Source organism: Talpa occidentalis, unplaced genomic scaffold (genome assembly GCF_014898055.3).
Source record: "Talpa occidentalis isolate TD23 unplaced genomic scaffold, MPIMG_talOcc4v2.1 talOcc4.17, whole genome shotgun sequence".
NCBI classification, from domain to species: domain Eukaryota; kingdom Metazoa; phylum Chordata; class Mammalia; order Eulipotyphla; family Talpidae; genus Talpa; species Talpa occidentalis.
Genome location: NW_023601754.1, coordinates 25,846,390 through 25,871,457, shown reverse-complemented (window position 1 = coordinate 25,871,457; position 25,068 = coordinate 25,846,390). Strand labels below are relative to the sequence as shown.

Sequence of the window (25,068 nt, the reverse complement as noted above, 5' to 3'; positions counted from 1 at the left end):
ACGTTGCTCTCTGCGTGTGTGACAGTTCCCCAAAGATGGTTCTCCTCAGGAGTAGGGAGATCCTCCAGCACCCCATCCATCCACTAATGACCGGAACATAGCTCAGGGCACACAGTGGGCACAAGGGCACACCTGTGTGTGTCGGCTCTGGTGGGGCCGTCACTTCCAGGCACAGCTGAGGCTCCACATCGGAAGAGAGGAGGCAGAAAAAGTAGCCAAGGAACTAGCTGTCCCAAGTGGCACAGCCTTAGCTCTGCCAGTCCTGGGGAGGCGGGAAGAGACCCTTCTTACAGTCACAGCTCCCTGGCCACCTTGTTCAGAGAGGCCGGGATATCTATTAAACGTCCTGAACAGGAGGACAAATGCTGCAGCTGCTGCTGCTGGCAAAAACCTCAAAGATGGGACATTTGGGACACCACCTTGTTGCTCGGGCTCCAGGCCTCCTACAGCCAATTCTCCAGAACTCCATCTCAACTACTGCAATGGGTGAGCTCACACTCTCCCCTGCCCCCACCCAAGGGTGATCCTGCTTGATATGAGCCAGGTGGTGCATCCCAACCCCTGGCCTTAATGAGTGGTTCTGGGCCTCCAGCAGAGAATGTTACTCTGTTTGGTGGTGCAGGGGTGTGAGGGCTGAACTGTGGCAGCCTTTTTGCTACCATGAGGGGAAAGTGTCCTTAAGAATACCATTTGAGCTGCTAAATCCATGGCACTTAGAGCCAAACCAAACTCCAGACGCTTCAGTGTCTTGAACAATTGAATCTTAGTTGTTAGTTATAAAGTCAGTTTGAACTGGGATTCATTTGTGGCAACAAAATATGGGGGGAAAGTAGGCAAAAGCCAAACCACTTTGTAGTGACTCCACATGAAGGAAGGAAGCTGCCTACCCAGAACACCAGTTACTGCTTTATAAGGGCCCCCAAGTCATCCTCCAGCCAAGACAGCAAGATAAGCCCACCATTTTAGGGGGGACACAAGCAAATGATGGCCAGATTCAGTGACTGTCAGTGAAGCCAGGGCTGTGACTCCTAACAACCACCCAACTAGCCAAGTTTCCCGTTTTTGCCCAGTTAGTGCAAAAATAACCCTAATAACACAGCACACTGGTTGAGCACGTCCTCAGGCAGGGACTGAGCTAAGCTCTGGATAGCAACGCACCACGGAAACCGAGGCACAGAGAGGCTACAGAGTCCTTGCTGGGCCACACAGCTCTCAAGGACCAGCACCAGCACCCTCCACCATGACCTCCATCATGCTCTGCCTCTCGGAGACCTTCAAGGTTCACCCTCAGGAGTGAAGACATAATCAGCAGTGCTGGATGAGGGGCCCCAGCCGCGGATCTGGGTTCAGTTTATGTTCCACCAAAAAATAAGAAAGAGCAATATCCACAGAACCAGCAATCCTCTGTTGATGCTACTGATGACGGATATTTTAACAACTGGAGGGTCCAGCCCCCAAGACACTCACCTGTCCTCTCTGGGGCATTCATGGGCTGTCCCAAGTGGAAGGCTAATTTGGGTAAAATGAGCCTTCTTTCCAGTTTCTCACGGTCCAACAGAAGGCAGCTCACCCTCTGAAACCTGACCCGTGTCCTCCCATCCTCGTGAGTCTGGCGCCTGTCCCTCACTCCCGGGTGTGGGGTACGGCCATGCCTCTCCCTGATGCCTCCCTCAGGACTGGACCCCTGAGTGGCCTGGTGGGTGCCCAGCCATGTGCACTGCAAAGCCAAGTCACCCAAGAGCTCCCACCCTGCTCCCGTCCTGGTCTCGGGGTGTGGGGGCTTCCTCCAAAGCACCAGCTCGACTTTTCCCCCCCGGGGCCTCTTCCACAGCAAGAAGATGATTTTAACTCTAGTTCACAGCCAGAGAGAGAAAACAGCCAGCTATGTGGCTGTGCTGGAGAGTTTGCTTCCCCAGAAGTCACAAGTTGGCCAAATTCTGAAGATCGGAAAAGTTACCTTCCAAAGGAATTACTTAGATGACTGAAGAGGTCCCGTCCCCCTTTTAGGTCTCTGGGGAACACAGGTGGCACTGCGGCAAGGCGGGGCTCCTCTGGCCCTAGGGTAGGCCCTCCTGCCCCTCTCACTCAGCTAGGCTGGCCCAGCCCGCAAGTCTGAGTCTCTGGATGTGACATGAGACTCCCCTTGTCTTAGCATCCCCTTATCCAGCCTATTGCTCCACATTCAGAACTGATTTAATGAGCATTTTGTCCTTGAATGAATAAATGAATGACTGAACAAAAAACAAATGGGTGAATTTATGAATGAACCAAAGAGTCACAGAGCAGCTCGGCCACTGGGAACCACGCAGCTTCAGGGAGACAGATTTCAATATAACTTCAGGGGCACGTTCTCATGGCAAAGACTCCAGCACTGGAAGGAAAGGGCCTTGGGACACAGCACGCAGCGGTGAGGATGGACTGCAGCCCCAGGGGTGCCGCTGTGACCAGACGTGCTCCAGCCAGAAGTTCCACCTCTGGAAATCATTGTGCAGAGGATATGAATGGTTTGAGTCCAAAAAGGAAACCTGGAAACAATTCCTATTATGTGCAGTCGGATGGGAGTGGCTAAAACATTTTAGAGATGCAGGTGTTTTTCCTTTGCTTCTCTCTATTTCTAGTATTTTCTCAATGAACTTATAACTTGTGTGAAACTTTTTTAAACAAGTATGATGCTTACTATAAAACAGGAGTCTGCAAAGGACAGTCCATGGGCCAAATTCACCTGTCACCTATTTTTGCAAAAAAAAGTTTTGCTGAGGGACTCCCTGATGGCCTAAGGGTTAAGTCACAGCACTATCACTACTCCAGCTTGAATTCAATCCCCAGCCAGGGAGCTGACCCACATGGCGCAGCAGACCTCTCCTGCCTCCCCCACTGTTCCGCTCAGCAGTATATTTCAGTAGACCCACCTGTTCTGCTCCCCACTCTGTCTCTGATGAATCCTCTCACCCCCTGGACCTTGGCCTGCACCCCTTTGATTACAGCAGAATTGAGTAGTTGTGATGGAGACCACGTGGGCTGGAAAGCTTAAAATATTTATTGTCTGACCCTATACAGAAAACATTGCTGAACCTTGTGTAGATTATTCAATGACCCAAAAATATGACAAATATTTAAGTAAAAACTATAAAACTGTATCATATGACAGTAGGCGCAAGCAATAGGGTCCTTTTTCGTGAAACACACCAGTGCATCTGAAGGACGGGAAGTGGAACTTAAGTGATCACAATGGCGAACTCTGAGAGGGGATAGGCCCATATACTTAAGATTTATTTTAATTCTTATTGATCTGTATTTTCTAATGTCCAAAATAAATAAGTTTACTTTAAGTAAGAAAAATAATAAAAATGTCACAGAAAAAAAATAACACTAGGAGCAGAGGAGTCAGCAAATCCCCCTCAAGGGGAGGCTCAGCACAGAGGACCCCAGGTCACTGGGAAAAGGTTGTCCCAGGGGGTCGGGTAGCTGGGAAGGACCTGCCTGCCAGGCCTCCCATGGTAGGGGTCGTCCTAGGCCACATGGCAGCGCTGCCGAGGAGCACTTCAATCTCTCAGGGTAAATGACTTAAAAAAAAAAATAAACTCACCTATTTTAGCAGCGAATTTTAACAAAATATATTTAGCAATAAAAAGAAACATGCATCTGTCTTGATCTTCAAGGAAACAACCGCTGCACGCATCCCATGCTGAACTAAAACATAAGCAAGTTGGACATTTTCCAAAATGCCTCTCAAGATGATTGAAGACAACGGAGGGTGTCCCAGATTCACAGTGACAACCACTGAGTGGAGGGTCTCGGGACATTACCCTGATGAAGAGTAACATGTCCAGCACCTGCTCCTTGCAGGGGCCACCTAGCTCATCACCCAGCTAACGGCTCTGGAACGGAGGGAAGAAGCCAGTGTCCACCTCGATTTCGGTGCAGCCCAGGTGCCTCCCAAAGGAAAGAAGGGGACTATTGTGGGTTGTCCAGACCCCAAGGCACAAGGTGAAACAAAGAAAGGCTTCGCAAAGCTGCACCTCACTTCACAGGAAAATGACCTCACCCTCTGAGTGACCGGGCTTTAAAAGTCAAGCCCACCCACCGCCCAGTGCTTCCACCACCCAGCTCAGCCTGCCAGCACCTGGTTGGGCACCCCCAAGAAGAGGGCCGCCCCATGTGGCATGGTGGGCAGCCTAGCCAAGGAGTCAGCTTGTGCTGTGCCTCCCACTTTTCCCAGACACATGGTACATGTCAACCCCCAAGGCTCACAGCCACTAAGAGCCAGGGCCTGCGAGGAGCAGGCGCTGGACAGCTTCCTCTTGGTGGGAAAAGAAACTGAGCGTGTGAATTCCAGCGACTGCCACCCCGGCCTCCCCTCTGCTTCTCTGAGCCTCGGCCCACCCATAAGGTAGTGATGGGAGTGTTCAGACATGCACTGTTTAGGGGCTCTAAGTTTCTTTTTGAAGATATGGATCAGGGAAAGGACGGTGGCAAATCTCTGCTTAGCCTGGCCCTGTTTATCACCAGCCTGGCCGCCGAGTTTTCCATCTTGTCTCCCAGCACATTTTAGGGGCACACTCCCCATTTCTCCCCTTGTGCTAACAAGCCCTGCTATGACAATAAGTAACTATCCCGACCAATCTTGGCTGGCAACATACCATCGGCACCTCGACAGACCAGGACTTAGGTGAAAACAACAGTAAGCAAGATGCAATGCAAAATAAATAGATGGAAATGCAGCCCCGGGAAAGTGAGTGCACTCCCGACAAAGAAAAGCCAGAGCAGATCTGGCTGAGAATTCACTGGGAGACCCAGCAGAGGGGAACCCTGTGCAGACCCATGAGCACCTGCTTAGCTCCATGGCTCCCAGAGACGCCCCAGTCCTGCTCAGGTGCCTGGAATCTCAGGTTCTGCCCAAGAAAAAGCCCCCAAAGCTCTGCCCAAGTCCTGCCCCCCTGAGCACTTTGGGAGGGCCCACGGCTTTGCGAGAAGGGCTTTCCAGATGGCGCCTGGCGGCAGCAGTGCCAAACTCCACAGCTTAAGTAAATGTTGCCGTCGCCCCGTCCTGCCAGGAAAAGGCTAGGGGGACTCACGTCTTCTCTCAGCTGCTGCGACACACACTTCCCGGGGAGACCAGAGAGCCCCCCACCACCTGCCCATACCCTGCTGGAGGGCCCCTTTCCTCTCTGCAATGGCAAGCCTTGCTGAGCCCCTCTCCTGCCTCGAGATGCCAGCCCAGTCCGCAGGGGTGGAGGGTGTGTCTGTCAGATGCCGACAGAGAAGGTGGTGGAGGGAGGTGAGGGGCCCAGAAGGGCGGCGGGCAGGCCCAAGGGTCGCAGATGGCAAAGGTTCCAGCCCAATCATCACGAATTAGGACGTTTGCACAAATCCAATCTCCTGATCTCTGCAGGTGTTTCTCCACCCCTACCATCAATGCTCCAAATCAGCTCGGTGGTTCAAGGAGCTGAGCTCCCCCGCAACCTCACAGGCTCTAACAGCTGCAGACGCTCCAGCAGGGCTTCTCTCCAGGAGCCCTTCGTTCTCCATGCATAATCCGCAAGTATCCCCAGAATCCAGTGGAATCTTGGGCTGGGGCAGTAAAACAGGGGGTTAGTTGTAGCTTGCCCTGATCTCCACCCCTCTGAGATATCAAGGCCTCATGTAGAACCCCCTCCCAGAAGGCAGCCCTAGAGGAAGTGGCTGAGGTATAAGGCAAGGAAGACCTCCATGCCTTAGCCTCTTAGGAATTCCTTATAGGTAGGGCACAAAGTGCACCAAAGAAAGAATTCATGGCATGAGTCACATGGTGCAGGAAGGATTTAGAGGTGCAGCCCCCCAACAGAGGCTGCCCCAGCTCAGCAGTGCTGCTATGGCAGGTGATATCCCCCGGTACCTGAGGACACAGAACAATCAGGTCGTGCCTGGAGGTTCTCAACACCTGCTTTTGGCCACACCACCAAGCCAGGGTCACCCTGCGCTTGTTTGCAAAGCAAACCAGTTCCGGTCCCGACACACCCAAGGTGGCGGCCAGGACCTGAGCCCGGAACCTCCATTCAAGTGAATGGGAGTCACGCAGCTAATGCTTCATGCTCTATTTTGAAAATTGACTGCTTAATTCCTTACCTCATTGTAACCTGTCCTTAGCTAATCTGTGTTTTTCTTATTACCATTAAATTTAGATTTAAATGAACGTTTCCGAGCCTCGAGTTAACACGCATACAGGAGGCGTGTGCCGTGGACACTGGGGGAGTCTCAGCACATGATGGCCATGTCTCTGTGAGCCCTGGGGGGACACAGGGAACAGGGCGCCCACCTGAGGATGGGAGAGTGAGGGCCAGGGCTGCTGAAGAAGCCTTGAGTGACCCTGTGGCCAGGAAGTGGATTCCTCCGAAGCAGAAGCATGTCCCGGGGATCTAGGCACTGTGCAGACTTTTCTTCTGGGATTTGATGCCACACATCCTTTCTAGCACACTCCCATTCTGAAGACTTGTAGAGTCAGTACGATTTCTGCCTTTCTGAAATGCTAAGTGACAGCGCCATCGGGCAGCCCAGTGGAAGTGGGATTTGTAGCTACATGCAGAGGGGTAAGAGAGGCAGCAAAAAGCCCCGGAGTGCTACTGAGTGTTCGCAAATAATTGCTCCTAGACACAAGATAATAAATGTGCACAGAGCGAAGGGGAAGTTTATAAAAAAAGAAGCTGCCGGTAGGCGCAGGGCTCACAGGCAAAGAGGAAAAGAGTGTGAATCAGCCTCTGAGGGCTATTTGATCCCAGCCTCACCCGGATGGCCCCGCAGGCAGGCCCCAAGCAGAAAGGGGAAGAAGAGCAAGCCCCACCTCAGCCCCCAGCCCCCAGGGAGTCAGTCGGGCACAGCCTGGGCACCCCCAGCTGCCCTGGTAAATCTCCAGGAGGCCTGCAGCCTGCACATCCATGGCAGGACGGAAGGAAGAGTTGCATATGGCGCCTGGTTTTAACAGCTGAGCTTAAAAAAGTGCAGCTTTTCATCTCACTGAACCAGCTCCCAGACTGTGCAAAAGGGAAGCCTGGTGGGCAAGGGAGCCTCCACACTAAATTTGATTTTACAAGGAATTTCAGGCTGTTATCGGCTCAAAAGGGCCCTCTGAAAAATGAAACACCCTTCTGTTTTTCATCACCAAGCTCACTGATTTCAAGTTACTAAAGTCATCTTAAAAATGACTTGTGTTTTTTTCTGTTTTTAATAAAAATGAAGGTGTCTCTCTATGTGGAAATCACTCACAGGCCCTAGATTGGGTTAACAATTTTTAAGTAAATTTGTAAATGGGATTATTGTTTTCCAAAGTTCTGCTCAGCAAAGGGATTAGTTGCCACAAAGCCCCTGGGGGAGGAGGGTCCCCAGTCCTTTTAATTCTCTGCCTGGAGGTGGAAGGTGCTTGGAAAAGGAACAAGAGGGAGAAGCCTGATAGGGCAGTTTTCCTGGAATTGCCTGGAAACTTTTACTTTCTGTTTCCTCCGCTGATAATAACTGTCTTGACTGTGCAGCCAGCTCCCCTCAGCCCCCCCAGCCCCCTGTTGCTGCACGCCATCCCCGAGCTCCAGTATAAAGTTTGGCTTTTGCAGCAGGAAGCAGCTGGGCCAAGCAACCAGCGAATGATAATGACCTCAGAAATCTGCTGTTCGCTCGGCAACAATAGGGTGCTCAGTCTACTGGAAAATTGTGTTCATCAGCTAACTCTGCTCAGTTACTAATTGACATTGCCAAATATTTTAAGAACAATTGGAATGCACAAGCAAAAAAAAAAAAAAAAATGAAGATCTTAATCCTCAGACTTAAATTTTTTTTCTTTTTCTTTTTTCTTTTTCCCCCTTCTTTCGGGTGCCCGGATTTGTTTGTGTGGAGCAGGCGGTGGTTATCGTGAATGGGGGCAGGGAGGAGGAGCCACATGAGAAAAAGACGTGAAAAAGAAAGAAAATCTATCATATCACTATACACCCGATGGAAACGCAAGGGAGCTGGATAAAGGCCTTTGATGCCGTGGTCAATGGGTCTACACAGGACTGGGACCCAGCATTTCAGGAATGCAGCTCAGGCAACAAAAGGAGACCTCGCAAGGCTTCCAGCCCAGCTGATCAAATAATCCTTGTCCATCTGAAAATATTATACCAGAAGTAGTAGGGGTTAAAGATATTTTCATCTTTGCGGCATCCCTCCCTGGCTTGCCATTGATCATGGAAGTTAGCCGACTTTATTTACTGCACAGAGGGTCAGCGCATTCAATTACCCCTTCCCCACCATCAGCACTTCAATTAGCCCCTCTCCAAAATGATGGGGAACTCGGAAGGTAACTGCCCTGTTGGATATAATAAACTGTATAGTTTCTTAGTACATTAAGTTTTAATTATTCTGAGCGTGATTTCCAAAGCAAAATCTAAAGAAACAGAACTTTGGCCGCCTTCTCACTCAAAGTAAAGCTCCCATCTCAGACGGGTTTTTAGGGAAAGACGCAGAGATGAATGCCATCAGAGCGTTTGCACGCCAGTCAGACATGAGGAAGCCTCAAAACAGCCGCCCCGCTTTCTAAATGTCATAAAAGAATAAAATTCATAAGCCGCCGCTTTCCAAATAGTTTCCCTTTGCATTGTACACGGAGGCAGAGATGGCATCTACCATGGTGTGAAATGGTCGGTAAGTCAAATAAACAACAACAACAACAAAAATAAGACAAAGGGGAGAGATGGGGAAGTGATCTGTGTGATGAGTTTTGTCCATTTTCTGTTAGAAAATATGACCTCTCAATTTGTCAAAGGTCCTAGTTTTCGCAGTTGATCTTAAGCTTGGTTCTCAGCAGTTTAGAGAGCCAAAGAACAAACACATTTTCTGGTTCACTGGAATCATTTTCACATGTTCACTGATTCAAACATTCTTTTGCTCACATAACAAACAGCTGCATCCCACATTAGCCTAGCCAGTGACAGTCGCCCATCTCGGCAATAACTGTTTGATTGCAAACTTGACCCCTGTCTGTCTCGGCCTGAGCAAGACATTTTTAAACAGCCACTCTGTTCCCAATCCTCCTTTGCAAAGAATTACATCAGATAACAAAGGACGTCTCTGCCACTCATTGTAAGCCTTCTTCTGGAGATCTGTTCTAAGAGGCTCTCCGTAAAAAGGTTTTTTATGATGAATTCAGAACTACTATCATGTTAAGAGCAGCGATTTATAAAGAAGAATTCATTGGTTAAGATCTGAAAAAATAGTTTCTCAGGCCCTACTGACCCAGTTTTCAACAAAAAAAGAATCAAGTGATGCATATTAAGTTTTGCGACATTGTTATGCAGTCTGAGAAATTTGTAAAACCGTGTTTTGCACTTATTTCTTAAGAGAAGCCTTAATAAGTACTTCTTTCTTTACTTAAGGGCTTAAAGATTTTTTTTCTCCCCTTCACCTTGCAGGCTTCTCTCTAACAGGTAATAATAAAATACCTATTGTGTGGAGATTTTTATTTAAATGCTTATTTTAATCACACTTTATACAAGTCACACTTGTTAGAAAATAAGAGGAAGACTAACTAGATTTGGTGAAGGGTCCTAATCCCAGGAAAAACTGAATGCCCTGGGCCAGCAGCTGATTCAGGCTACTCACTGGCGTGCCATCAATGTTCCTACTTAGTCAGAAAATTATGAAAGGGTCTAATTTGAATATGAAGAAAACAAAGAAGTCAACCAGAAATGAAAGACTCAGATTCACAATTGTAAAAGACTTCAACGAGGGAAATAAAGGTGAGGCGGTCACAGCAACAGGACTATAGTTCTCCTTCGAGACTTAAGCCCAGTTGGCTCTTTTAGGCAAAATGGGTCTTTTCGACAGAGTATTTTGAGATATGGAAACAACAGATAGGAATAGCACGAGGCTATCACTTGGCCAGAAGGTGAGAAAAACACGCTAAACACGTCATTAATAAAGCCGAACATTTGGTGTCGAATATTCTGCTGAGACCTTTTCATTTCAGCAGGTCTGGGAGGGGGATAAAAATCTGTCAATGTGAGCTCCACATCACTCCAAAAACTTAGGAGAGCCAGTTTGCTCTCTGCTTTCTGCCCCTTCGAGGTCCCCAATCGGAAAACAGTGAGGTGACACTCCCCAGAAGCGGGGACTCTTCCCAGGAGGCCAGAAGGAGCCCCTCCTGCCAGTGGTACACCTGGCACTTTGCTGCCTCCCTCTCAGAGATCTCTTTCAGAGAGTCCCCCTGGCAGCGGGCAACCTGCAAACCTTCCCTGACATCCTGGTCACCTGTGCAGGACAACCCCACCCCCCCGGGGGCACCGGCAGCCTTGTTACACTCTTCCAGAGCTTCTCCCCAGAAATAAATCGCAAATGAGTCGAGGGCTCGAGGAGTAGACAGTGTGTTTCATGGGTATTTAAGCAGCGGCATTAAGTGCTATCGGAATCTCTGGAATGTGCAGTTCGGATTTATGTGTCTTAACAATTCTTTACTGGTTTGTAATAAGCCAGCAGACTCACACTTTATTTTAATACTGATTTTGTCCTGGAAGAAGGGAATACTGAAGCATGACAACAACAACAAAACTAAACTGGTATCTACTTAATAATTGTAACAGTGGATCACCTCCAATCCTGAGATATTTATCCAAACTAAGAATGGGGGGGGGGAAGAGAAGAAATAACTTTTTAAAAATGACCCTCAACAGTGAACTGCCACATCTGAAACAGTGGGCAATGCAGTGCCTTGAGGTGCCTCAAACTGTCTTTCATTTTCTAGACTTAATGGCTGATTGCAGAAATCAATGTTGCCATTAGTAACAGGGTATTTGTTATGGCATGATTTCCTCTGTTGTTAGGCTGCAGAATGATTACAGTATTAGCGAGATGCTTTCTTTATAAAGGGCTGGAGATATAACTTTCAATTTACTATCCATTAGTAAGGGGCTTTGGAAATATGGATGGAGGCAACAGCTTACCTGCTGTTAGGTAGCGATTTTAATTTAGCCATCTTAGGCTAGTGGTTTTTTTTTTTTTTTTTTTTTTTTTTTTCCCCAAACTGGGCCAGGAAGCTTCAGCATTTCACAGACATTTTGATGACAGATTTTCTGCTTTGCTATTTTAGACCCCAAAGCTGTATCGCCCGTGTGACACAGTACAATTTAAGACAGGCAGTCACGCATCTGTGTTTCAAACCTCTGTGCTTTTCCAAACCAACAGAGGAGAGTGGAATGGTTCTTTAAGCCAGAGGGAGCTGGCGGGCCAGGCAGTTCATTTTGGGAGTGGACAGAGATAGGTTTGGTCTGGGGAAGGGAACCCAAATGAAAGCAGTAGGAGAAGATTCATAGCGAAAGAGGTGATGAGGGTAAATGTATACACATCCATCCAAATCCATGGGGGAGCCCAAAGCCAGCTGAAAGGCTCCAGAAACTAAGAGGTAGAGGGTGGCAGGGCATGAACTGGATCCAGGGAAGAGTAGGCTAGGCCTCCTTGGCAAACGTGCCAACTGGCCATCTTTACCACACAGGAGGAAAGTCAACTTATTTTCCTGGGGACCCGAATTCAAGGGAAGGTCAGAGAGTCACAACAACAGGGCAGAAAGGCAAGGCCCAGTGTCCAGCCAACCCATCCCGGCCATCAAGCCACAGGTGACCTCAGAACTGACCCAGAGGAGCCTGGGCAGAGCTGGACACCTGGTGAGAGAGCCCGCGTGCTAGCTGCTCCTCCCCCAGCTCCCCTGGCACCTACCTGAGGAGGAAGGCGAGGAGGGATGCGGGCTGTCCTCCTGGGCGCTCCCTGTCTGGGAGAGCCCGCCTCCGACCCCACTCTCCTCGGTGACGTTGGAGGAGCCCGGGGTGGTGGAGCGGCTGACCGACTGGGACTCCTGGTCACTGCCTGAGCCACGCCGCTCGTCCAGGCCTGCGTGCAGCCCGTCCTCGTCGCCCTTGCGGTCCCGCTTGTGTACGCGCGAGTGCACGACCACCTGGTGGTAGGTGCGGAACACGCGGCCGCAGTCAGGGCACTCGGTGGGCTTCTCCTTCAGGTTCCCGGGACCCTGCAGGTTATACTCGAGCGCCTGGTTCAGCCCATGTGACAAAAAATCCCGACTGCCTTCTAAAGGGTCGAGCTTATTTGGCAGGTCTCTCTGATTGCCCACTTTAGTGCTGTGAACCAAATCAGCAGGCATTTTCTGCTTGGCGCCATCTGCTCCCACTAACACATACTCCCTCTTCTCCTTATCAAACATAACTCCGGCGTTTGCCAAAGTGTCTTCGTGGTTGCGCTGTAGCTGCTGCTCTTTGGACAAGAAGCCATGTTCCATGGCCATGCCCCTGGCCATGAGCTGCCAAGCCTGGTAGCTGTTCACAGGGTCCATCTCGGCGGCCTTCGCAGCCGCCTGCAAGCGCTCGATGCAGCTGGATTTCAGGGGGGGCACGAGGTTGAGGCACCCCAGGAGGGAGTGCTTGTCGCCCTCGGGGACACCGTGGGCCATGCTGGAGATGGGGGACAGTAACTTGCCCAGGACCTCCTTCTCCTTCATGGGCAGCTCCCCTTTGCTGTAGAGCTGGCTGGGCTCGCTCAGGCTGGCTTTGTCTGGCGCCATGAAGCCGCTCTGCAGGCAGGAGAGGTACCTGGAGTACAGGTTGGCATGGGCCTCCTGGGACATGCCGCCCATGGGCACGGGCACCTCGGGGTCACTGGGGGACTTGTTCTTCACCGACAGCTTGTTGAGGTGCACTTTCATGTGGTTCTTCAGGAACCAGGGCTCCTTGAAGCGCCGGCCGCAGATCTGGCAGCAGTGCTCGAAGGAGTCCTTGTGCTTCCGCATGTGGCCCTTTAGGAACCACGCCTGGCTGAACACCTGGCCGCACACCTCACAGCGGAACTCGTTGGCCGACTGCTCCCCGCCACCGTTGGGGCCCTGGCCCTGGGCGGACTCGGCGGTGATGTGCGCCTTCTCCACGTGGCTGATGAGCTCCTCCTCCTGCGAGGCTGCGAAGTCGCACAGCGTGCACTTGTAGGGCTTGTGGAGGATGCGGATGTGGCGGTCCAGCTCCTCCCGCTTCTTGAACTTGCCCTTGCAGAAGGTGCAGCGGAAGCCGGCGGCCGGGACCACAGCCTCCTCCTGCACGGTGGCCGGCTTGGGCGAGGGCACCGGGTTGGCCAGGTCGGGCACGCTGTGGTTGGCGGGCAGGGCCAGGTTGCAGGCAGCCAGCGGGGCCTGCTGGGCGTGCTGCAGGGGCTTCAGGTCCGGCCTGGGCTGCAGCAGGCTGCTCTTCATCTGCTTGTCCCGCAGGATGGCCCGCTCCTCCAGCTCGTGCAGCAGGCGGTTCTCCTCACGCACTCGCCCACGCCCCTTGCCCAGGTTCCCCAGCTTGTGGGTCCGCAGGTGAATCTTGAGGTTCCCCTTCTGCGCTGCCCGGTGGTCACAGTAGGGACACTTGAAAGGCTTCTCTCCGGTATGGGTGCGCATGTGGAGGGAGAGGATGCTGTTGAAGCGGAAGCGCTTGCCACACAGTGGGCACGGGTACTTGCGGTTTTTGCGGGCATCATCCTCAATGTCGCTCATCTGGGACATGATGCCCAGGTTCTGCCCGTTGAGGAACTGCTGCAGGTCCACCCGACCGTTGAGGCTGGTATCGACGTCCCGGCCCAGCTGGTTGGCCAGGAGTGCCATCTGACTGCCCATGGGCTGGCCACTCATGGGCACGTGGGCCTTCTCATCCATGGACGCCGGCGTCTTGTCCTCCGGGTTGGGCCGAGGATGCAGCTCGGGAAACGCATGGCTGAGCTGGGAGGTGATCTGGTGCAGCTTCTGACTCATGGCATACTGGCCGTTGAGGACAGGGCCGCTCAGGTGGGGCTCAGCTTCCGATGCCGCCGGGGACACTCCAAGGCACAGACTGGCTTCTTCCATCCCTGAAAACAGAGAGACAGTTCAGATCTGTGCCAGGTGTCATGGCACAACGAATCAACAGCATCAGCTAGTGGGGAATTTGCATTTCATGCCTTACCTACACATAATAATGCTCAGGGATTATAGTCAAAAACAATAATAAAAAAATGAATTATTAAATGCCAATTATGCAATATGGCATCACTCCTCCAATTTGTTTTGGCGATAGATCGTCTTCCTTGTATTTTCTATTTACAGACTGCAATTATTCATTCACATTTAAATTATTAATGTTTTACCACTTTCAACACCTAATAACAAATCAGGGGTCTACGTGTTAAACTTTCCCTCCTTTCCCCTCTTGCAGTTCCTGCACCTGTTGGTTCCGTTCAAAGTTTGCCTTAGAACAGAATGGCTTTAACTACAAGACCAAATAGACTCACTTGGAACTTCTGTTTCCGGTTATTACATTCAATACATTCGCCAGTCTGAGATGAAAGAGATTATTTTATGATTTGGCCAAAAAAAAAAAAAAACCCAATGGCATGATATTTACTGGTACATAATAAAACAAGATAATGTTTTGGGAAAAAATAAAGTAAAGGACAGGCTTTAGAACAATAAAAGGGATTTTGCTTTAGTCAACAAAAAGTGCAGTAATATCTCATTAAGCTGATTAGTATGCTGCTTAGAAACAGTACTAGGTGCTGTAACACATGATTATAATCATAAAAATCCTTCAGTGTTTGCAAGGAAGCATTAACGAGGTATATTAAATTTTAAGGAGACTGCGAGTAGCGGCTTTGCAAACCTCAGAGATTAAGATTTAACCCTTATGTTACGAAACACTGTTATTTTGTCATTTGGTGACTGGGCCCATCAAAAGAAGTATAAATTATCTCATGACGGAATTTTAGTGGATTATCAAGACTTTCAAATTTGGGTTGGGGTGGGGGGATCAACTTAAGACCATGTAATAGGCTCTGCCTGTCCTTCAACTGACATGATAGCTAAGGCAAGGACTTGATTGGCTTAAAGAGATCTTTTATAGAACTAGATAAAAACCAATTAAAATCTAGGGATGATGCCATAGGAAGTCTCCACCAAGTTGGAGTGTTTTTAATAACTTTCCCAATATACAGTAATGAGTACAAATTGTACCTGCAGTATGTGTTTTGCAGAAAATTAGAACTCAAAGCTGTTTGTTAAACACTAGCACTCAAAGCTGGTCTGCATAATTGTCTTTAATAGTCCTCTCTGCCCCTTCTCCAGCCTGTGCAGAATGACTAAAGCCAGACTCTTGTGGGGGAGGAGCCCCCTCCACACCAGAGCATGTGGGGAGCTCCACTTTGAAAAGCAATGAACCCATGCCTGGGTCTTTCTATTTCCAGATCTGTCTTCCACCTGAAGAAGTCCAAATTCGTTTCCTGCCATTGGAACAGTTTTTGCACATCTATCCTCTTTGTATCCTAATGTTCAGATGTGTTGGCCAGCCAGGTGGTCCAGGAGCAGCGCTTCACCCCAGCCAGGACTGATTCCTGGGCCAAGCAATTCTCCAGGGGCACTGGTAGGGACAGAGCTCAACTGTGGGGGAAGCACATTCAGCCCCGGCAGGGTCTACTGCCTGCTGGGCCTCCTGCCAGGCAGACTGTGCATGGCATGGAGGATCTCCAATGGGAGACCTGACTTCCTTGGCAAGGGCACAGAGGCTATGAGTCCATCTTGTGGGGGAGGGGAAGGAAACCACATGGGTGTTTATTTGCAGGAGGGAAAGAAACTGCAACTGTGGTGCAGTGCTGTGTCCCTAAGGATGACAAGGCTGAGTGTACACACACACACACACACACACACACACAGGCACATGGCCACTGGCAGTAAAAGACTTCTAATTTTCCATCATTCCTTTTTAGTTTTGGAGGCAGTCTATATTCAAGTCAAAAAATAATAATAGTACCAGGCTCATGTGTTGAGACTGGTTAGAAAGGAGTCATTTCTCATGAGATTCATGCATTCACTCAGCAAACTTGCTCAATTCCCATCTTGTACCAGATTCTGTCCTTGGCACTGAAGACACACTGGTGGACAAGAATGACAGGTGCCAGTGCTTATGGCAACCAGCAACCAGCAGCGAGGAGCTGCTGTCCCCAGTGTAGAAGCTGCTGGAGCAGGACTGGTCTAGAAGGCTCCAAGGCAGAACTCTAGCAGCCCCCCAGGGCCTGTCTGTAGCCCTTTCTCTGCCTTCACACCCCATCCAGCTGTGCTGGCTTCTCTCCTATGCAAACATAGATCACGACCCCAGAGCCACTTGGGAATGCTCAGAATTCCACCCAACAGCTCTGGGGAAATTTGGGAAGGCCATAGCCAACATGGCTGGCCCACTTCCAAAGGCTGCCCAGTTGGCCAGCTCAGAAGACATGAATCCAGGAAGATGGGCTATTTTCAGGTTGTTGCTGATGAGCTGACGCCAATTCAGCAGGAGGGAAAAGAGGCTAAATGTGCAATACAGCAAGACTGAAAATCAAGTTGGATGAGGGGCATCAAGCTGAAGACCATCCCACCCCCATTCACACTACACAAGCAATAGCTCCATGTGTCAAATAATGAATGTGAACAGTCCTCAAGTTTGGTTTGGATTTGGAGTTCTTTTACTATGATAAAAAAAAATTAGCATCAACAACACTTTTGAAAACCCCATTAAATAACTGGTCTTAGGGGACCTTTACTGAAGTTTCAACTGAAGGAAACGAGAACATGCCGGTGCTCTTGGTCTTGATGCAGCTCTCAGCCCTGAGGACCCTTCTCATCAAGGCCACTGTGATCGCCTTGTCTGAGAAGCAGCCCCTCTCCATTCCAACTACTAGGGAGCACTATATCCCACCTGTCTGCCTCTCTCCATTCCAACACTTGACTTTCTTCTTCACAGCACTTACCACTAGGGCAAAGTTCTGTGCCTCCCATGAAGACAGGATCATGTCTGCCTTGCTCACAGAGGAGGCCCCGTGTGGGTCGTGTGGGTTCAGTCCTTCCTGACTAATGGGTGAGTGAATGAGCATCCTTTATAAATAGTCCAAAAGAAGCCTAGCCCTGGGGGAGATCCAGTCTCACCCAAACTCAGCTTTCGCACAAATCCATGAGTCTCCATGGTCAGCGTCTGTCAGAAATGGAAGGTCTCTGGTCACCACCCAGGATCTAGGCATCCAGAAACTCTTCAAGGAGGGCCGGGCTCACTACCAGCTCTTTCACTCTATGTGCCCATGGCAGACGTCCCACGCTTGGGCCACCAGTGGTGGCCCAGCTGCTGGACACTCAGAAACAGAGAGCAAGATTCCCTCTTCAAAACCTGAACTCCCATCATGGGCCCTCGGTCCCTCAGATGAGCCTGGGCGGGGCCTGGGCAGAGAGCACTCTGAGGCAGGGCTGCACCAGAACGTGACCGCAGAGAGCTCTGCGAGACCCCACAGCCCACAAACCCATGAGCAGGTGCAGGCTGCAGTGATGGGTCAGCCATAGCCAAGGCTAGCGCTTAGACTCAGAGCAAGACAGGGGCACAAGAGTTCTTGGAAAGAGTGCAGGGTAATTGGTGTGCTGTCCCCAGGCCAAAGCAGCCGAGGCAGGATGAGCTGGCCCCAGGCCCGGCCTGGGACTCACAAAACCTGGGTCGGCCCCAATTTCTCCAGCCTCCACTTCACCCCTCTGAATTCATTTACCCCTTATCTCATTCATTCAGTAAATATTTGCCAGGAACCTTCTACTAGCTACCTGCCCTCAAGGGCCTCTGGCCCCCAGGCACCAGTGCAGACCAGGCTACAAACAATGAGAAACAATGAGAAAGGCCCTGAGAGGTTGAATCCAAAGTTTAGAGAAAGGAGAAACCACCACAGCTGCAGAGTATGGGGGCTAAAGTGAGGGTGTACACAAGAGCCCGACAAGAGTATCTGTTGTGGGAGGGGCAGAAGTTCCCAACCACCACACTCTAGAATCTTAGATAAACACACATGCTGGGAGACTGGGAACCCTTTAGCCTCCAGCCTACTGTTAAAGGATCCCACCAAACCATACTCCAGGAGCTCCAGGGGCTGAGGCTGGGCTGGGGGAGTGGGGCTGGCATAGGGCTCCCCATTCTGATGGACTATGTCCTGGGGACTGAGCACAAAGAGAGCACCTTCCCTTTGGACCAAGCTGCAGACTCCCTGCAGAAAGGTCCTCCAGTGCCCCTGGCAGGGCCTCCTACCACAGGACACTCACCATGAGTGTCCTGACAAAAGGGACAGACACGTATCCACACGCAGTCCACCCCCTAAATGGTCATGAATACCAGGGAGCACTACATCCCACCTGTCCGCCCTTGGCTCTCCAGGCCTGGCTCTAGACCCACATTAAGGAGTCAGCACAGGGCCGGCCATGATTCTGGGGTGAAGGCAATTGGGCAGCTGGGACCTTCTGGGGGAGCTCAACACAGCTCATCTAGCCCTGTCACCTCAGTGAGAAAACCCTTAGCACAACTCAAAGCAAGTAAACAAACCACTAAACACTAGAACAGCTCACCTCTGGCTCATGACCCCATCCCAACTGTATCAGGAGGAAGATAACGACTTCTGGCCAGCGAGGGAAGGAAGCCGGGCTCCTGTCATCTACCTAACCATGGAAAGGGTGCCAAACACTCACACCAAGCATGGACACTTGGTGCTGTTATAGGACAGGGAGAGGGGCAGCCCAAACCCCGCAAACCTGCCTATTCTAAATGGGTTCTGCCATCCGCCGCATCAACACAAAACATATGAGACTTTAATGGGAAGGAAAGGGGGACCACCCTGTTGCAGTGCCACTGCGAACCCTCAGATCTGGGGCATCATCCCTCCAATATGGATGGAAACACTACAACACTGCAACCTTGTCCTGGTCAATCCTGAGCCCTGGTGCCACGGCTGGGCCCTGCTGACCCCCAACATGACTGTCACCATCAACGAAGAGCCAGGGGAGGTCTTGAACCCCAGCTACTGCAACGCTCCTGAAAGTCAAGTGCAGGCGCCTGGGCCCCACCCTTACACCGGCAGGGCCAGGCTGACAGCTTCTGAAGGCTGGAGGCTTTCTTCATGAGCTGTGCAATTTCACGTTTCACGACGAGGTTGTTCTCAGCATAAGAAACCAGCCTTGGCTGCACAGATTATCAAAATACATTCTGTCTCATCGCTCCCATCATTGCAGGTAGAGTGAGCCATTCAGCTCCCTTTGATGGTGCTAATGGTTATTTTGATTTTGCATTTCTGCCTCCAAGACTATTTCCTGTGATATCAATGACAAAAGTTTTCACTTAACTCTTCCAATAGAGAACCTAATTGTATCTTTCACTCAAAATGAAATTTAAAACTATCAGGACACCAGAAATGCCAGCTGCTACGAGTCTAAATAAATTTTACACAAAAACACAGTTTCATTTTGCTAGCACAGAAAAAAGTCATCTTATGAATAGTCCAAAAAATATAGATCTTGCCAGTAAGTTGCATGAAAGAATTTTATCCTTATACCATGAAAAAGAATAGTTGGGAAATAAAATGTCTTTCAAAATAACCATTTCAACTGGATTTCTAAAAATCAAATATTGTTGTCTAGCCAAGCACAACTAAATATTCCTTTTTTTTCTCATCACGGGTGAAGGTGCTGCCTGGTAGCCCTGCAGGAGCCCGCAGCTCCCAGCTGCAGGAGGGACTTGGGTTTACAGCAAGCTCAGCACACACCATTTTGGGGTGTACTCAAAACCCTCTTATGGTTTGCAATCTAGTAGTGCCCAGGTTGACCACCTTCTTGGGGGTCAAATGACCCCCACAACTCACCTTTGCTTACTCACATGGAGGGTAAGCAGTAATTAAGATAACTTCACCCGGAATACAATGGCTCCCTATTAAACACCATTTTTTTTCCAATTGTTGTAGCTCAAACTGTTTAACCAAGGTTGTTATAAGCATAATCCACTCCTGTTCTGAAATACAGAACACCAGACTACTGAACCTTTTCAGGGTCATTAAACAGCTGTAAACATTATTACAAAAATAAACCAGAGATTTCATGCTTACATTTTGGCCTAGAGCTTGCTATGCTGAGCAAGTACATTTTTTCATCTCTTACAATCAACACTGGTGACATTTGGGCATCCAAACAAATTACATCACAAACATTACTGAGGTGGGCAGGATACTGAGTGGTTTATTTGCCAGATGATTAATAGATAAACAGGAGGGCAGCACGGGTGACCTGCTCCCTTTTGACTGATGTGTAGATGATGCTTCGAGACAGAGCCAGAAATGGTTAAATCCTTGCTGAATTTATTAATGAAAATAAGGCATTCAATCGGGCTGCAAGGACAGCAACTGCGTAACCAGGAGAGCCAGGTGGGGTGTGGTCAGGCCCCACAGGCCCGGTAGGTGGGGTGCTGACCCCAGTCAAGACCTCTCTGGGGAGCAGACTTAGCTGGGCCGGCTTCTCACACATCCCTGCTGAGCCCCTCAGCTTCCGTACCAGTGGGACAAGAGGTGGAGGACTTGGAAGAGGGAAAAAGAATAATAAGTGTCTACTCTTTAACGACTTGGGGTGATTTGAAGATTCTCAAAGGCAAAGGGGTCTCTCTAGTGTGTTGGCTTTTGGAGTCTGGGTTGAAACTGTGCTTGAAATGAAGAGTCACCAATGGGGAAGGGGAACAGCCATGACGGTGACCGTCTGGGGCAGAGACTGCTGCACTGAGCTCCTGGTGCCATCTGCACCACACAGAGGCAGGCGAGCAGGTGCTGGGGTAGGATCAGACCCAGCTCGTGTGGAATGACTGTTCCGACCTTGGCTTTGTTAGGCCCAGCAAGCTCTCGGGAAACACAACAGCAACAGTAACTGTCATCATTGCCACTTTCATCACTCATCATGATCATTTTCTTCTCCGCCATCCTCATCTTATCTCCATCTTCAAGACCATCACCATCCCCTTCACCTGGGAGATCCAGCCCTACCGTCATCATCACACCCACCTCAGCACCCTTGGCCTCACCACCTTCCTCCTCCTCATCACAACATGTGCTAACACTTGTGCTGTGCTGGGAATTCACAGTCCTGACCTCACTCAGCCTGATACAACTTTAATGTATCCCTGACCTAAAAATGAGAAACTAAGGCTCTGAAAATGGAAGTCCCACAGGTGACACAGTGGGGAAGCCTGACTCCAGAGCCTGGCAAGCCTCAGCGGTGAGCAGGCTGGCCACTGACATGCATACCAGACCCCCTCCTGCTGGGCTAGATGGTCCTGTGGATGCCACAGCTCCAAGGAGGCCAAGGAGAAGGTGCCCCTACAAATGTGGGTCAGTAAGTGAAAGGTTATATAAGACGGGGCTCAGTCTATGCAAAAGGAGGGGTAAACCTGGAATGTTCCAGAGGAAGACAGAAGATGGGGTGGAAGAGATGGGCCAGGATCAGGGGTGAATGTCAATCCACAGCATATGGAGTTTATATTTGGGGCAAAAAGGGGCTCAAGAAACTCTTCATAGAGAACCGCTCACTGTCCCATACTAAGAACTGCCCCTGTCCCATACTAAGCAGTTTTCTTTCTAATGTGGATCAGAAGGGATGGAGAAAAATGAAAAGTGAAAATAAAACCCTTGGACCACAAAACAAACCTCTGAGGTGAAGTCTTGATGTGGTGAGAGTTTTCCAGGCATAAGAGTTTGGAAGAAAGTGTTGGTCGCCTCTTTCTCTTTGTAACAACAGAATGTAGGAGGACCGCTCCCCAAACCTCCTGCAACCCGCCTCACCTCTCCAAACGTGGCAGTCCAGATCCACCCTGGTGTTACCTACTCCAGGAAGCCTTCCTGGATTTGCTTCAAGCTGTCAGTGGTTGTTCAGTCCTTAGAGCCCCCATGTGTTTTTGCTAGAACTGGTCAGCCATGTTCATAGTGTGTCTTGGTGCGCAGTTACTGCAAGTCACATTTCCTCTCCTCTTCTGTTGGAATTTTGTGAGACTCCCTTGTTTGTAGGTTCTGGGAGATCCAGCCCTACCAAAAGCTGTTCCTCCAAGCTCCTGGTGACCATGCTGCCAGAGAGGGGGTTGGCTCAGGGCATCACAAGAACAGACAGCATTTTGCGAATGACAGCCCAGCCATCTCCCCCCAGAATACAGGCCATGAACTGATGCTTCTCCCAGGAGGGATGATTTGGGAAGGAAATGACCCCCATCTTTTTTTTTAATGGATTTATCTGAACTGTGTCCACCCTCTCGATGAGAGCCACAAAACCTATATATGTGTGTGCTCCTAATGAATGACCCACCTTTAAAATGATATAGCAAAACTAAAAAAGGTACTGGCAGTTGTCATAAAGTGTATTGATTATTTCTCTCACACTGACTTTCTCTCTCCTTTTTAAACAGACTTTGTCATGGCAGGAAGTGAGATATTTAATCCCCCATTAGCTCTCTTTGGCTCCTGCTCGGCTCCATCACACAGTCCCTGCCCCAGAAGAGCACGGAGGACCCAGCACCCACAGGGTGCACCCACAGAGCACCACCCGCTCACCCTGATGAAAGCCGTTTTAATCTGAGCTCTTCTGGACTATGATATGGTGTTGAACAGTTTATTTTCATTTCCCAGAAGCTTCAGATTTGATTCGGTGCAAAACTAAATATAATGTAGAATGCACATATGCAAGAGTGATCAAAGAAGGCTGGATTTTGAAAAATTCAAAGAAGTTGGCCCAGAGAGATTTGTTCACAGGGGCACCTGTCGAAGACATAAGCTCAGATACACATCATCTCATAAGTACACATAATCATGACGGAGCAGAAAAACCCAAGCACACCAGCAGTTCTCTAGTGCCTGCCACTGCTGGCCAGGACCCAGCTGGGGCCTTGGTCCTCTTTGTCTTGCCCAACCCCACACCCCGCTGAGCATCTCTGCTTCTTGTGGAGGTTATGGGGCTGGCCAGGTCTGACCTCTGCTGGGCCTGACTCCTGGGAGAGGGAGAAGACTGTCCCAGGAGCCCCTGTCCAAGGCCGCGGTCACATCTGTCATATGTTGGCCAAGTTCACAGCCAAGGGTGACACCCATGCACATGAATGGACTCCAGGGACAAATTTACCATCTTGATCAGGAAAGGGGAGTGGGGCAAAGACAGACTTCCCAGTTCACAAGTGCCTGAGGAGAGAGCCCCTCCGGCTCATCTTGTCTAAGACCATCAGTATCTTGTCTAAGACCATCTCCCTTTTGTAGGGAGATTGGGGGAGAGGGTCTGGTCATTCCCCATCTGGAACACTCTATAGTTCGCACCTGCTCCCTGTTATCTGGTAACAGATAAAAGCCACCTTTTCCAGGAGGTCCTCCTGGATGTCCCAGGTCCAGAGCAGGAGCCCTCCTAACTGTCACTGTGGTGCCCTCGGCAGCTAGCACACTGGGTTGGCTGGTTTGTGTACTGTATGTCCAGAAGCTCTGAGAGGGTGGGGTCATGTACGTTGACTTCACTGGGGTGGGCCTAGCACCTGGCACAGAGTTGGGTACAGAGCATGCACTTAAGAAATATTTGCTTAATTGAATGAATATGCAAATGTATACATGATTGAATGAGGACATTGAAAAAAAATGAATAAATGCTACAGGTTAGGGCACAGCATCCACCCTTGGCGAGGAAGGGGACACCCAAGGGAGAAAAACTCAGACCATCAACTATTCCTGCACCACCTGGGCAGACTCTGCTCCTCAAAACACCAGCCAGGTGAGACACTTGCTCCATGGATCCTTATCTACAATGTCATCCATCCACACAGCCACCCTTCATACTCCCCATGAGGAGGTAATCCCGGTCTATCTCATCATAGACTGTTGAGGTCCCTGTCTTGGCCCCTCTGCCGCTGCATGGGACCCTGGAGCCCAGATCTGACCCAAGCCCATGCACAGGACAGGCATCTGCAAGTTCTCATTGAATGCATTAGAAGCCCCTCAGCTTTCCCACACTCCTCTTGACCCCCTGGTTTCTTCAGCATCCTCACACTATACTTGGTCACGCATCTATCCATCCATTCATTCACCGCATGCCAGGACAATGCTGGACTCTGCAGAAGGAAGAATCAAAGACATCTTGCCCTCGCAGAGCTTACCATCAAAAAGATAGATGGACCCAAAAAGCCAGCTCCAGAGACCATTAGAAAGTCTGGGCACCATGCACTTGCAAGAGAGGGGACTGGGAGCTTTTTGAGGACATGACCATGTGTTAGTTTGCCAGGACAGACCACTGCTCCCTTCCCCAGACTTCCACCCTGAACTTTTGCTGACACCTCCATCCCTGATCCAGGACCCCATCACCCCAAGATCCAGATCCTTGCACATAGTCAGGAATGAGGAGTCAACAGAATAAACTAGAATGTCTCCCTTTTTGACAACATGCTCCAGGGAGCACTGGTCCTAGAGCCTCGTGCCCACCCAGCCAGCCTCCAGGAGCCAGAACGAGTGACTCCACTCCCCAGTGCTGGGACGTGGGCCGCCCCACTAGCCAGCACCCTGCCACGCACTCCAGACAACTGGGCCTCCCCGCCTAGACCACGTGGGCTTGCAGGCTCCCCATCCACATTGCACCCGCCCAGGAGGCTGTGCAGCCTCAGGCCTGGGCTGCTCTCCAACCCGCAGCTGTCTCTAAACCAGCAAGGCTGGCTGGGCTGGTTACTACCTTCAGCTCCTCGGCTCCCCTCCCACCTCCTGATTTACGCCTCTGTGGCCCACCTGACAGAGAAGGGACCTCCTAGCCAAGCCCTGGTCCTGAACTCTCACCAATCACAGAGAGCGACTAGAGTTGAACTTCACTGATGCTGAACACGGGGGAAATATTAAAAATGAAGCAATTAATGTTTCTCTTCTTACAAGGGAGGAAATGCCAGCGGTGGGCCGGTCTGGGCCTTCAGCGAGTCAGTCCATGCCACCGTGGACGGGTCCCACTTTACGGCCACCTGACGCCAGAGGCCCCCCTCTCCCTTCAGGGGGCATTTCCTGAAGAGAGGCTTTCTGGAAGCCTGGGGTGTTCTTACATGTTAACACCTTGGTGTGGCATGAAGAGCTACACAAGCTGCCAACAGCGTTTAGAGTGACCAAGGTCAGCGCCCAGGGTCCCAGAGGTGTTTCCTTTCTAGGACGCTGTGACACATGAGAAATGGCTGCTGTCGCCAAAAGGCAAACTGTCTCTTCTTCCAAAGAACT

General features: G+C 50.3%; 1 protein-coding gene across 1 annotated transcript in view; it reads right to left on the bottom strand.

The window, feature by feature from the left end:
• ZNF536 (zinc finger protein 536) overlaps positions 1–25,068 on the bottom strand; it is a 424,122-nt gene that overhangs the window by 221,125 nt on the left and 177,929 nt on the right. The window contains exon 4 of the mRNA XM_054697056.1: positions 11,710–13,881. Coding sequence (XP_054553031.1) covers positions 11,710–13,879 — 2,170 coding nt within the window. The 5' untranslated portion in view covers positions 13,880–13,881. The remainder of the gene's footprint in view (positions 1–11,709; positions 13,882–25,068) is intronic.